At 44.9% G+C, this 13,716-nt stretch overlaps 1 protein-coding gene across 3 annotated transcripts in view; it reads left to right on the forward strand.

Annotated features, from left to right (window-relative positions):
- The window catches only part of EML1 (EMAP like 1), a 183,966-nt gene that overhangs the window by 94,341 nt on the left and 75,909 nt on the right, over positions 1-13,716 (forward strand). For all 3 annotated transcript variants that reach the window (XM_042990514.1, XM_042990512.1, XM_042990513.1), the window contains exon 2: positions 12,859-13,041. In XM_042990514.1, the coding sequence (XP_042846448.1) occupies positions 12,859-13,041 (183 nt within the window). The remainder of the gene's footprint in view (positions 1-12,858; positions 13,042-13,716) is intronic.

A 13,716-nucleotide genomic window follows, 5' to 3' on the forward strand; every position in this document is an offset into this window, starting at 1 on the left:
CCATTTTCTAAACGCTCAACTGGAGAATTTCAAGGCTGTTCTTTCTGTAAGTGATTGTTTCTATTCTTCCTCTTTGCCTCACTCATTATTCACTAGTTGAAACCCAGAAGCTCACCTGAATCGTGCTCTTCCTGCTTCACCTGTGAGATGATCCAGGGGTGTCTTGTCCTCACGTTGCATCTCTAGCTGGGCTTTCTGCCAAGCCTGGGGCTGGGGGCAGAGCGGGGACTATTTAATTGCTCCCTCATCTGAGTTCCTATACTTCTGTGATGGTTATTTGCTGGCCAGTCTCCTGTGCTAGACCCCGAGCGGGCCGCAGTTGCGAAGGTCACGGTGTTCACTGCATCGCCCGCCCTAGGTCTGGTCCCCAAGGGTGCTCAGGGACATTTATTGAACTGGATGGAAAGTCTGGTAGCTTTAAACCTCTAGATTTAACGCTCTGAAGCTCTCCAGATTCCAGAGGCTCTGCTGAAGTTCCTTTAATCAATAGACAATGGCAGTGGTTTTTATATCAGTCAAGGACTGCTGTAGATCCCTTCACGGCCAAGGATATGAGTGGTAGCACGAGCGGCCATAGAGACAGCTTTCCTGACGGACAGGGTCAGTCCTTGCAGGAAGCGATCGATTTCAGAGCCGGAGCTTAAGTGGCAGGTGCAGCCCAGGGATGAGCAAGACTTGGAGAGCCTGACGGACCCAGTGGATCACAGGAGAACCAGGAGTCTTAGAGCAGAAAAAAATCTGGCGCCCTTCAGCCAGGAGTGGTGGGCAGGGCTGGGAATCTGACAGAGCTGGGATCCAGACCTGAAAATGACAGAGGCCATGTTGCTTCTTACACTGTTTCTCCATTTCTTTTGCTATTGGGTGCTATAGCAATCAATGTAACATAATAACATGGAAGGCTGGCTTTTATTGTGAAACGTCTGCCTGCAAATCATTGAGTGAGTGGTTGTTAGTCCTTACTGCTTGTACGATCTAAAATGCTAAAACCTTGTAGTAAGTCTTTTTCTTTTTTAAAATTTTTTAAAATGTTTATTTTTGAGAGCAAGAGAGACAGAGTGCGAGTGGGGGAGGGACAGAGAGAGAGGGGGACACAGAATCCGAAGCGGGCTCCAGGCTCCGAGCGGTCAGCACAGAGCCCGACGCGGGGCTCGAACCCACGAACCGTGAGATCGTGACCGGAGCCGAAGTCAAGAGTTGGACGCTTAACCGACTGTGCCACCCAGGTGCCCCCATCCTTATTGTTTTAAATAATTAACAGAGAGAACATCTCAAGATAAAAGGGACAGATTCTAGGTTCACTGTTGGAAATTAATAGTCCCCCTTTGACTCCCGGGAACATTACGCAGACACCAGCATCTTCGTATCACGAGAGCATGTAGAGCCAAGAGCCTGTTTCTCTCTAGATGATGAGATAGTCATATGAACAGAGGACGAAATGCGCTGTTCTGCTCTTTTTACATAGAATCAAACAGACAAGTCGCTTGATCTTTTTGTGCCACTTTTTACCGTAAAACAGTAGTTTAAGCTAGAAGTTGCATCCACGCGTGGCTACTCGGAGGTCTAGGGCCAGGGAAGAGCCACAAGGTCATCTTCTTGTCCCTGGAACCGGAGATGATGTAGGACCTACCTGGATCTGTGACATCACTTGAAACTCAGAAGCTGGCATTTGGCTACTCGGGAGACTCAAGTCAGAGAGGGAGATGTGGGTGTGATGCGTGGTCCACCCTCTGACCACGAATCGTGTGCTATCACTGGAGGGCTTGCTTTTACTCCAGTGCAGGCCTCTCTCGTGGACCGAGCACTTACAGAATTTGTTCAGCAACTGTCGTTAACGCTGATTTCACTGAAGGCCGGTGTTTGCTTTCGGCTGCTACGAACAACGGTAGTCACAACGGCGAGCTACGGTGACACCACACTGCCCTTTGTGTCGAGCACCTGTCTGCCATCACTGTGTTAGATGCTCGTGTACATTACCACCTACCCTCACAAGGACTTCCGGAGACGGGCAGTATTCTTCCGGGAGCGGTCGAGCCATTCGCCAAGACTGCACGGCGAAGCGACGGGCCCAGGGATTGAACCCTCCACAATCTGAACCCCAGAGCCGTGCTCTTCCTGGAGTCCCAGGGCCCAGGCAGCCGAGAACAGGTGACGCGGATTGCCAGCCTTCCTGAGAACTGGTTTTCTGAACCGTGTTTGGCCCTCGACAAAATGCCATCACGAGGCTGGGATCTGTAGCCCTGAGAAGGTCCGTCGCTGGTCTAGGGTGCAGAGGAACTCGAGGAGCCCTTAGCCCGCTAAGACAGCTGCGTTACGGACTTCACGCCAGCGTGGGTCTGGTTCTGCGTCAGATTAAATCTCGTCTGTCACTTTGCCCGTTCCGTCAGCCTGTGCAGCCTGATCGAAGACAGTTTCCTGAGGCCGAGATAAGGGACGCCCCGCCTGTCGTGTGTAAGCAGATCCCCGTGCCTTCCTCAGGGAACGAGCAGGTGCACAGTCCTGAAGGTTCCAGTTCATCCAGAAGTTTAAAAAAGCCCCAGAGGTGAAAATACAAAGAATATTGTCTTTTTCAAACCTCCCTCTAACTCCACAAGGTGCAGTGATGCTGGACAAGAATGCAAACACTTTGAAAAAAAGATAAAGCTGTTCGGTTGCTAACACTGTTTTAATGACCTCCGTGGGTACATTTTGGGGCTTACAAGCTACAAGAATGAACATTACTTTAAAATATATAACTGGGTGGCTCCGTTGGTTGAGCATCTGACCTCGGCTCGGGTCATGATCTCATGGTCCGCGAGATCGAGTCCCATATCCGGCTCTGCACTGACAGCTCGGAGCCTGGAGCTGCTTTGGATTCTGTGTCTCCCTCTCTCTCTGCCCCTCATCCACTCATGCGCTGTCTCTCTCTCAAAAATAAATAAACATTTAAATAAATAAATAAATAAATAAATAAATAAATAAATCACATAACTTGGGGCACCTGGGTGGCTCAGTCGGTTAAGCTTCTGACTCTTGATTTTGGCTCAGGTCATGATCTCACAATTCATGAGTTCAAGCCCCACATCAAGCTCTGTGCTAACAGTGCGGAGCCTGCTTGGGATTCTCTCTCTCTCTCTCTCTCTCTCTCTCTCTCTCTCTCTCTCTCTTCCTCCCTCCCTATCTGCCCTGCCCTGCTGTATGTGTGCGCTCTCTCTCTCTCTCTCTCTCTCTCTCAAGTAAATAAACTTTAAAAATCTTAAAAAAAAAAATAACATACATAACTTGCTACGGGGGTTAATCATCTGAATTGCCAATCGGATAAGGTTTTTCTTTGATGGAATTCAGATCCCCTCTCCCATCTTGTGCCCCAGAATGCTGGGAGACGTTCAGGGGCTGGAAATGGTTTGTGTTGGTTAGACCAAGCTTTGGGTTTTGTTTTTCCTTTCACCAGTTTCTTCGCAAGCTGAATTTGAATTTGTAAGGTCAGCTGAACAACACTGGCCTTTTCCATACACACGAAGGTTAAGAACTATAGACAGCTCACACTGCTCCCAAGAAGTCCTCCAGTCTGTTCCTGAGAGTAGCTACCTGAGGAGCAGAAGTGAGACAATCCATATAGGTTAGTTAGGGTGGCAGTTCTGGCAGGATTTTCAGAGCACTGGGATTACGTCACGGGGACCACTTCAGCAAGTCTTGCAAATAGAGGTTCTCTTAAGCAGACAGATCTTCAGTGTTTAAAATTTTTCTCTTTTATGTTTATTCATTTTTGAGAAAGAGAGAGACAGAGTGCGAGCAGGGCAGAGAGGGAGGGGGGCACAGAATCCGAAGCAGGCTCCGGGCTCCGAGCTGTCAGCACAGAGCCCGACGCGGGGCTCGAACCCACAAACCATGAGATCGTGACCTGAGCTTAAGTTGGACACTTAACCGACTGAGCCACCCAGGTGCCCCTGGACCTTTCGGTTTGTAATCACTTGTATTTGAAGGTAGATATTGAGGTGGTCGGAGTTTTGTGCTTTGGGTTTGGGGAGGTTTTTATTTTAGGTAAAATATTAAAAGTAGGGTTTTTTTTTTTCCTGTACAAATTTGGCAGTATAATTAAAATAGAATCTGATTTATGCACTTTTATGAAAGCCATCTATAGAGCGCACTGAGGCCACAGTGATCCTATTTTTCATTGTAAATTTTTAGATGTGTGTGGGGGTGTGTCTATGCAAGGTGGTGTGGTAGCAGCCAACTTTGTCCTTTTCAGGGCTGTGCCGGCCCCCACAGCCAGCGCGCACCATCTCTCACAGCTGCTGTCTACGCAAAACAGCCCCCGACTCACAGAAATGCACGACTCTACGTGCCAGATTCTTTTATGACTTGGAAAACATGTTTTATCCATGAAACACTAATTTCCAATTGACTTTTTTTAATATTTGTTTATTTTTGAGAGAGGGTAAGCAAGGGAGGGGCAGAGAAAGGGGGACAGAAGATCCGAAGCGGGCTCCACGCTGTCAGCACAGAGCCCGATGCGGGGCTCAAACTCACTAACCGCAAGATTATGACCTGAGCCCAAGTCGGATGCTCAACCGACTGAGTCACCCAGATGCCCCTCTAATTAATTTTTTACTGCTATTTTGCATAACAGTGTTCAGACAACACATGGGGATTTTGAAGGAAAGGTTAACTTTGGTGATTTTTATCAGTGATAATAATTAACAATAATGACTGTAGGCTGATTGTAGCCTGCTTTTATTTACAAAGCATTTACAATATGCAAAAATACATTCTAAGAGCTCTACATATATTAACTAATTGAATAGTATGGCAACCTGCTGAGGTAGACAACTGTTGTTGTCCCTGTCTTACAAGTGGGGAAACTGAGGCACATGGAGATACAGTAACTTGCCCTGTGTCATACAGCTGGGAAGTGGCAGGGCTGGGATTTGAACCCCTGTGACCTGACTCCAGCGTCCGCGCTCCTGGTGACTAGCGTGTATCCCTCTTCTGGAAGTCCTCTCCACCACTACTTTGGCTCTGGAATGGCGTCACCCGATCCTTCTTCCTGAGGCCGGAGACCCTCCCGATTAGGTCTGCCATGGCCAAAGTCCCCGTGCGACAGTTGCTAGCCGGGCTTGCCCTCCCTTTGAAAGATTTTATTCAGCTCTTGCCTTGCTTCTCAGGGGGCAGACAGAGCTAACCTACCTTTATATCCACACCCCCCCCTCCCCAACTTCTCCCTTCCACTTGGCTTGCCCTGATGAAGTGGGACTTCCCTGCTTTCCCATCCAGGTCAAGGGACAAAAGGAGAAATCACACAGAACTGCTGTCTGTTCGCAAGAAGCGGTGTAGACCTTAGGGGTGGTCTCTTTCCAGCGAGCCGCAGGTGTTCTCATTGGAATATGTCTTTGCTCAGATCTCAAGGCGTAATAGCCACCAGCCTCAACAATCCAAATAGCAACCCCTAACTGACAAAGCCAATGGGTAGACCACATCTCCCTTGGACTCCCCAAAAGTTATTTTATTTTCTATGTTAACATTCAACAAATCTGCTCTTTGGAGACAGTTCTACGTATCCTAACACAATATAGATCCGTGTAACCCACCACCACTGTCAGGATGCGGAAGGTTTCCGTCATTCCCCAAAACTCTGGAGTGCTGTGCCCTTACCCCAACTTTTGGTAACCCCCGATCTGTTCTCCTTCACTGTAGCTTTGTCTTTTGGAAAATATCGCATAAGTGGAATAACACAGCACATAACCTTCGGAGACTGGCTTCCTTCGCTCGGCGTAATACCCTCCAGATCCACCCAAACCACTGTATCAGTAGTAGTTAGCTTCCTTTTTATTACACTACGGAGGTAGCACGGTTTATGCGGTCACCAGTCGAAGGACATTTGAGTTGGTTGCAGTATTTACCGCTTCCAACTTTTGTGTACAGGCTTTTTATGAATGTGGGTGTTCGTTGCTCTGGTGAGTCTGGGTCATGCGCCATGTGTATATTTAACTTTGTAAGAAACTGCAAAACCATTTTTCCAGAGCAAGCGTACCATTTTATGTGCCCACCAGCATCGTAAGAGGGTTTCATGTGCCCCATATTCTCGCTGCATCTTGTTTGGTCAGTAGTTTGTATTTCGGCCATTCTAATGGGTGTGTAGTGATATCTTATCTCATTGTGGTTTGAATTTGCATTTCCCCAATGGCCGGTGACACTGAACATCTTTTCATGTGCCTGTTTGCAGTTTAGCAAAATGTCAATGAGCTCTTTTGCCTATTTTTTAATCGGATTGTTTTCTGACTGTTGGGTTTTAAAAAGTTCTTTTTATGTCTCCATCAACTGGGAGAGACAGGAAAAAAAAAGACGTAGTCACCAGTATTCCCAACGGAAACAATATGAATCCTACTTCAGGAGCATAGAGAATGGAATATGTAGTTCTTGGAAGGCAAGGAGTGTGAGAAAAGATGGTTTGCCAATTCTTACCTCAAGTTTGATTTCTTGGGAGAGAGAGGTCTGTGACGTGTTTTTAAAGAGTTATACAGTGTTTCCCTCATAGGATTTGTTAAGTTCTACATGTATGTGAATGCTTGACGAGTTCTTTGGGATGTCCAGTATTTAATACCTGCTATTCTGTCTCAGAAGTACCATAGACGCACTTGAAAAATGTTTGTGTATGAAACTATTATGTTACTTAGAACGTCGACAGAACTTGAATTTAGGGGCATGACAGATTGATATCCATTAAGCAGAAATTACAAAATGGTAGATTTCAATTTCAAAGGCCACGATTCTCTGAGTACTTCTTATGCTTCTCAGTTCCCTTGTCTTTGTTTCAATTGTTTCCGTTGTCTGGAATGTGGCTCTTCTTGCTTTTCTACATAAATGTTTTTATCCATCAAGGCCAACCCCTGTTGCTCCTGTTTTCCCAGATGAAATCCAGATACCCATTTACCCATCTATTCATCCATTTTCCAAATATTTATTGAGTTCCTACCCTGTGTTACATATTGGGAGAATAACTCGGTGGACCAGCAGAAAAGATTTCTGCTTTTATGGAGCTTACATTTGATCGATGTTCTCAGAGAGCAGCCAGCTTCTGATTTCTTTGATTTTCTTTGTCCATGTTTTATCCCACTGACTTCATCTCTTTCTTTGTCCATGTTTTATCCCACTGACTTCATCTCTTTTCTTCTTTCTCTTCTTTTTGCTTGATTTCGTTTCTAACATTTATTTATTTTTGAGAGACAGAGCAAGACAGAGCATGAGGGGGGAAGGGCAGAGAGAGGGAGGGACACAGAATCCAAAGCAGGCTCCAGGCTCTGAGCTGTCAGCACAGAGCCCAACGTGGGGCTCGAACTCATGGACTGTGAGATCATGACCTGAGCCGAAGTCAGATGCTCAACCAACTGAGCCACCCAGGTGCCCCTTGCTTGATTTTGTTTTAATTTGCTCTTCTTTTTCTAGTTACTAGTGAAAGTTGAGAATCATTGATTTGAGGATTGTCTCCTCTACTAACAAAGAGATCTTAAAGCTATTAATTTTCCTCAAGGACCTGCTTTAGCTTGTCCTTGTGGGTCCCACACATTTTGAAATGTTACATTTTCACTATCGTTTAATTAAAAATATTTTCTAAGTTGTCCTGTGATGTTGTCTTTGACTTAATGATTATTTAGAAGTATCTTGTTTAATTTACAAATAGTAGGGGTTTTCCGTGTGGTCTTGTTCTTGATTTCTAATTTAATGCCACTGTGGTCAGAGAACATGCTCTTCTAGTCTTTAAGTTTGTTGCGGTCTGCTTTTTTTGCCCAGAACCTGATGTGTCCTGGTGAATGTATCGTGTGCACTGCCATTGTTGAGTATAGTTTTCTATACATATCAATTAAGTCAAAGTGGTTTATAATGCTGTTCAAAACTTCTATGTCTTTAGTGATTTTTTTAAAATTAATTGTCCTATCAGTTGCTGAAGGAGGAGTGATGGAATCTTCAGGAATAATTGTGGAATTGTCTATTTCCCACTTTCATTCTGTCAATTTTTGCTTCGTGTATTTTAAACCTCTGTTATTGTGATTGTCTTTCTGATAAATTGATCCTGTTTTCATTATGAAATGGTCCTCTTTATCTCTGGTAATACATTTTATTTGGCATCTATGTTATCTGATTATTAATATTTCCACTCTAGCTTTCTTATGCTTATTGTTTGCATGCTATGTCCTTTTCTTTATTCATTTATTTTCAGCCTGTCTGTGTCTTTGTATTTAAAGTATGTATCTTGTAGGCAGCCTATAGTTGGGTATTGGTTTTTTTTTTTCCTGACATTCTCAGACTTTTAATTGATGTGTTTAAAGAAATTAGTGCATTAATGTAACACCAGTGTAACTATTGCTATGTTAGGTTTGGGTTTATCATTTTACTTTTTTTCTCCTATTTGTCTACTTTTTGTTCCTCTTTCCTTCTTTTCTCTCCTTTTGGATTATTTGAATATAGAATTTCAATGTAATATTTTTGTTGTTTTTTTTCACCTATACTTATTTGCATTATTCTTTAGTAGTTCCCTGGGGATTACAATATACATCTTTAACTTTTCACAGGTCTCTTCAGTTAATAGTGTATAATATTAAAATCTTGTGTAAAATATTAAAATCTCATATAAAATATTAAAATCTTATAGATCCATATCTTCCCCATCCTTTGTGTTATGGTAGTTATATGTATTACATGTACGCACCTATAAATCTTACCAGTGTTAACAATTTTCATCTTTTTTTTTTTAAATTTTTTTTAATGTTTTTATTTATAGTTGAGACAGAGACAGGGCATGAGCAGGGGAGGGGCAGAGAGAGACGGAGACACAGAAGCCGAAGCAGGCTCCAGGTTCTGAGCTGTCAGCACAGAGCCCAATGCGGGGCTCGAACTCACGAATCGTGAGATCATGACCTGAGTCGAAGTCGGAAGCTTAACCAACTGAGCCACCCAGGTGCCCCTATGATTTTCATCTTTAAAAATTTAAAGGTTTTTAAGAACATTAACAGGAAACTGCAAAAAGAAAAAAAAGTCTTGAACTCATTCAGATATTTATCACTTCCAGTGATTTTCATTCTTTCTTGAGTATCTGAGTTTCCATCTTCTATAATCTCCCTTTACCCTGAAGAACGTGCTGTGGGACTTCTTATAACATAGATCTGCTGGCAATGAATTCTTTCAGTTTCCATTTATCTGAAAATGCTTTTTTTTTTTTTAAACCTTCACTGTTAGAGGCTACTTTTGCTGGATATAGAATTCCGGATTGGATTTTTTCATTCCGTACTTTAGAGATGTTGCATTCTCTTCTAGTCTCCATCCATGGTCCTTGCCCAGTATAGACCATGTCAGTTTGCTCTTGCTGCTTTCAGTATGTGCCCTTAATCTAGTTTTCAGCAGTTTGATTACGATATGCCTTGAGGTGGGTTTCTTTGTGTTTATTTTGCTTGGAATTTGTTAAACATTTTGTTGTTTTCTGTTTCTGTCCTTCATCAAATTTAGGATTGGCGGGGGGGAGGCCTTTATATTTCAGATTTTTTTTCTGCCTTGTCCTCTTTCTTCTTCTGTTCCAACTTAATGTACATTGGACTGGTTGAGGTCATCTAACAAATCCCCAAGGGACTTGGTTAATTTTCCCCCCAATTCTTATCTCTGTGTTCTTTACCCTGGATACTTCCTCTTGGCCCATCCTCAGGTTTACGTGTCTTTCCTCCATCACGTCCATGCAGCTGCACGCGTTCGGTGAACTCTTGACTTCCGAAAATGTGTTCTTCAGTTCTGAAATTTCCATTTGGTTCATTTTTATATTGTTTCTGTTTCTCTGCCAGTAATTCCCACTTCTCCACTGAAATTTTCATTCACTGGAAATAACCTCATTTTCCGTATCTGTTAGTTCCAATATTTTGTTCATCCTGGAGTTGGACTCCATTTATTTTCTTTTCTCTTGAGAATGTGTTCCGCTTGTTGATTCTTAAGTATGTTGAGTAATTTTGGATTATATCCTGGACATTATGAATCTTAAGTTGTGGGGATTTTGTATTCCATGATTTTCCTCTAAGAAGTGTTCTTTCCTTTGTCTTAGCAGCTGCTTTTCTTGGCTGGGCTTGAACTGCTAACTGCTTCTTGGGCAGTGCCTCCGATCTCAGTTCTGATCTTCTGCTCTTAGCTGTAACACTTGACTCTGTTCTATGCGGGTGTGATCCGCAGGTCAGCCAGAGACGGGATAGACAGAGTTTGGGAATCCCCCCGCTCTGGCTTCTTCCCTTCTGGGATTTCCCCACTCTCTTCAGTGGTCACAGTTTTTGGACTTCACGTTTTGGCTTTCTTAGCACAAAATGGCTGTGGGGGTTTCCCACGTGTACCCTTAACCCCACCGCGAGTACCACTTAACTCTGGCTAAAAAGCCATGGAAAGGAGTTTCTTGTATATTTTTCCAAGTGAGTGTAAACTCCCCACCAGAGTTTATATACCTGTGTCTCCTCTCCAGTACCTTCAAGTAGTTGCTTTTTGTGTAATTTCCAGGCTTAAAATTACCTTCTGCAGGAAGGTGCTGTCCACAAGGGGTCTGTCCTACCTGAAAACAGGCGCAACTCTGTGGTACTTACGTTTTATAGTTGGGACGTAGAAGATAATCAAACAAGAGCACAGTAATGCTATGAAAGAAGTAAATAAGGTTGACGTGATCGGAGCACCAGCCTTAGGTAAGATTGTTAGGAAGGTTCTCTGAAGAGCTCTGTTTGAGCCGACACCTAAGAACAGAAAACAGAACAAGCAAAAAAAGCTTGTTAAGAAATGTTTCAAGCAAAGGCAACAGCAGATACGAAAGAGAGAGTGGTCAGTGTGACTGAGGCATGGAGGGAAAGAAGGGACGATGTGAAATGGGTTTGCAGAGGCCAGGAGACCTTATGGGACACGGGAGGCCTTGGTAAGGAACTGGCGATTAACAGCTCCGTACAAGAGGCTGGGATTGCCGTCGAGGTCACGGGGTGCTTAGCAGACAGATCATGTTACTTTGTCAGACTAGTCGGCCCTTAACAGGCATGACTGATAGATGGTGTAGCCTTGTTTTGTTTTCTTCCGTTATTTTAACGAAGTAAAAAATCTTATTTATGTGGTCTTAGATTCCGCATCGCAGCTAACTTTTATAACGTTACCGTCTATCATGTTTTCATCGAATAACAAAGATTATCCGTAAGTATCTGAAGAGGCTATTAAAATACTTCTTCCTTTCCCTACTGCGTGTCAGTGTGAGGCCAAATGTTCTTTATATACTTCAACCAAAATAACATATCACAGCAGACTGGATACATAAACAAATCTGGTTCTTCGCTAGTAAGTCAGCCATGAAAGAAAATTTTTAAACAGTCAAAGATGTCAATCCTTTCACAAAATTATTTTCGTTTTTAAAAATATAGCAGTTGTTCCATAAAAACGGGCTACTTAATATGTGATACTTTTGTTCTTTGTAGCTAAGTCATGCTTACATATTTATAAAATGCTGTTTTAATTTTCAGCACAGCAGATACTGATAGACACAATTCACACAAACAAAAGTTATTTGTGGTCCCCAGTAAGTGTTGCTAATGTAAAGGAGTCCTGAGGCCACAGTGTCTGAGAAGTGCTGTGTTAAGGCTATTTTATGTGGGAAAGATAATACATCACGCCAATGGTTTTCGCTTCAACTGTGTAGCGAAGTCATAATTTTTAAGTTTATTTATTTATCACGAGAGAGAGAGAGAGAGAGAGAGAGAGAGAATGTGAGCAGGGGAGAGGCAGAAAGAGACGGAGAGAGAGAGAATCCCAACCAGGTTCCCCGCTGTCAGCACAGAGCCTGATGTGGGGTTCGAACTCAAAAAACCATGGGATCGTGACCTGAGCCGAAACCAAGAGTTGGACACTTAACTGACTGAGGTACTGGGGTGCCCCAAGCCTTTTTTTCCCCAAAATTTTTATTTAAATTCCAGTTAGATGGGGCGCCTGGGTGGCCCAGTCGGTTAAGCGTCCAGCCTTGGCTCAGGTCACGATCTCACAGTTCGTGGGTTCGAGCCCCGCGTCCAGCTCTGTGCTGACAGCTCGAGGCCTGGAGCCTGCTTTGGATTCTGCGTCTCTCTCTCTCTCTCTCTCTCTCTCTCAAAAATAAACATTAAAAAAAATAACTTCTAGTTAACATATAGTGTAACATTGGTTTCAGGAGATAGTGTTGTCTTGGGATTATCTGGCCAACCCTTCAGTTAGCATGGTCAGAACAAAAGCGAGACGGTGATGGGGGTGGGGGGTGGATTTCTGCCATGTGAGGGGAGATGCACGCTGGTCCCTCCTCTACCTCTGAGGTCTCCAAATGTCACGGGAAAGAACATGCATTGGCCCGTGTCTAGAATAATACAATAGCGCTTAAAACCTCAGCTAAGAGGGGCGCATGAGTGGCTGAGTTGGTCAAGCGTCCCACTTCTGCCCAGGCCATGATCTCGCAGTTTGTGAGTTCGAGCCCCGCATCAGCATCGGGCTCTGTGCTGACAGCTGGGAGCCTGGAGCCTGCTTCAGATTCTGGGTCTCCCCGTCTCTCGGCCCCTTCCCTGCTCGTGCTCTGTCTCTCTCTGTCTCTCAATAATAAATAATGTTAAAAAAAAAAAAACTTTTAAAAAATAAAAAAATAAAAAATAAAACCTCAGCTAAGAGGAAATGAAAAGCACGAGCACACTAAAGACTAGAGCAGAGTGAGACGCTGTAGTTCTGTGTCGCACGAGACGGCCCGTGGTTTCTGCACGAGGGCAGTGGCCTCCAGGATATGAATGGTACCGTGTCCCAGCAACACGCTCCGGGCGTGCGCGTCGGTCCCATCCCTCCGGGGGGCACTCGAGAGTCACTTGTTCCTCTCCTTTGGTTTAGATGACAGCGCTTCCGCCGCGAGTAGCATGGAGGTGACGGACCGCATTGCCTCCCTGGAGCAGCGCGTCCAGATGCAAGAAGACGATATCCAGCTGCTCAAATCGGCGCTGGCCGACGTGGTCCGGCGGCTGAACATCACGGAGGAACAGCAGGCGGTGCTGAACAGGAAAGGACCTACCAAAGGTGGGCGCCGTAGAGGCTCGGGGGCAGCGCTAGACTTGGTCTCGCAGAGGACGCCTGCCCTGGCGGATGCAGGCCCTCCTCAACAGCGACAGACAACCTCAGAAGATCAGGGAACGGCTCTCAGCATTGCCCAAACCATCACACGAGGCGGGACGGGGTCTTTAACTTTATTTAGTTCTCTTTGGCTTGACATGAGGGAATCGTTAGCCTGTGGTTACATGTGCAGGTGGCCAGAACATGCTTGTGGGGTCAAGGAGGGAGCCATCCAGGGGCCACCGCTGGGAGCACAGGTTTATCTTGCAAGGCAGAGCTGAGCACAAGGACACCCCCATGATCCTCTGGGCGCCTTGGAGTCTGTTCCACCCGGAAACTTTCTGACAACTCTCCTCTCTTTCCGTGTACTCAGCTTCTGTGCTGCCGTTCTGTTCGGCACAGCCACCAGTTAATGACCCTACGCCACAGCGAAGCTCTGCCCAGGACTGGGGGCCCCCAAGGGGCAGGCCCTTCCCTGAGGAGCTCAGAACCCGCAAGCTAGGAAGCTCCTTCCGGGCACAGCCTGCTGTGTCCTTTGAATGTCCTGCTCTGCTGTCCAGGAGAGCGTAGCCAGCTACAGAGTCTGTATCTCGTGGGTTTCTGGCAAATTTATTTTTTTTTAACTTTTTTAATGTTTATTTA

The sequence above is a fragment of the Panthera tigris genome, chromosome B3, assembly GCF_018350195.1.
Source record: "Panthera tigris isolate Pti1 chromosome B3, P.tigris_Pti1_mat1.1, whole genome shotgun sequence".
NCBI classification, from domain to species: domain Eukaryota; kingdom Metazoa; phylum Chordata; class Mammalia; order Carnivora; family Felidae; genus Panthera; species Panthera tigris.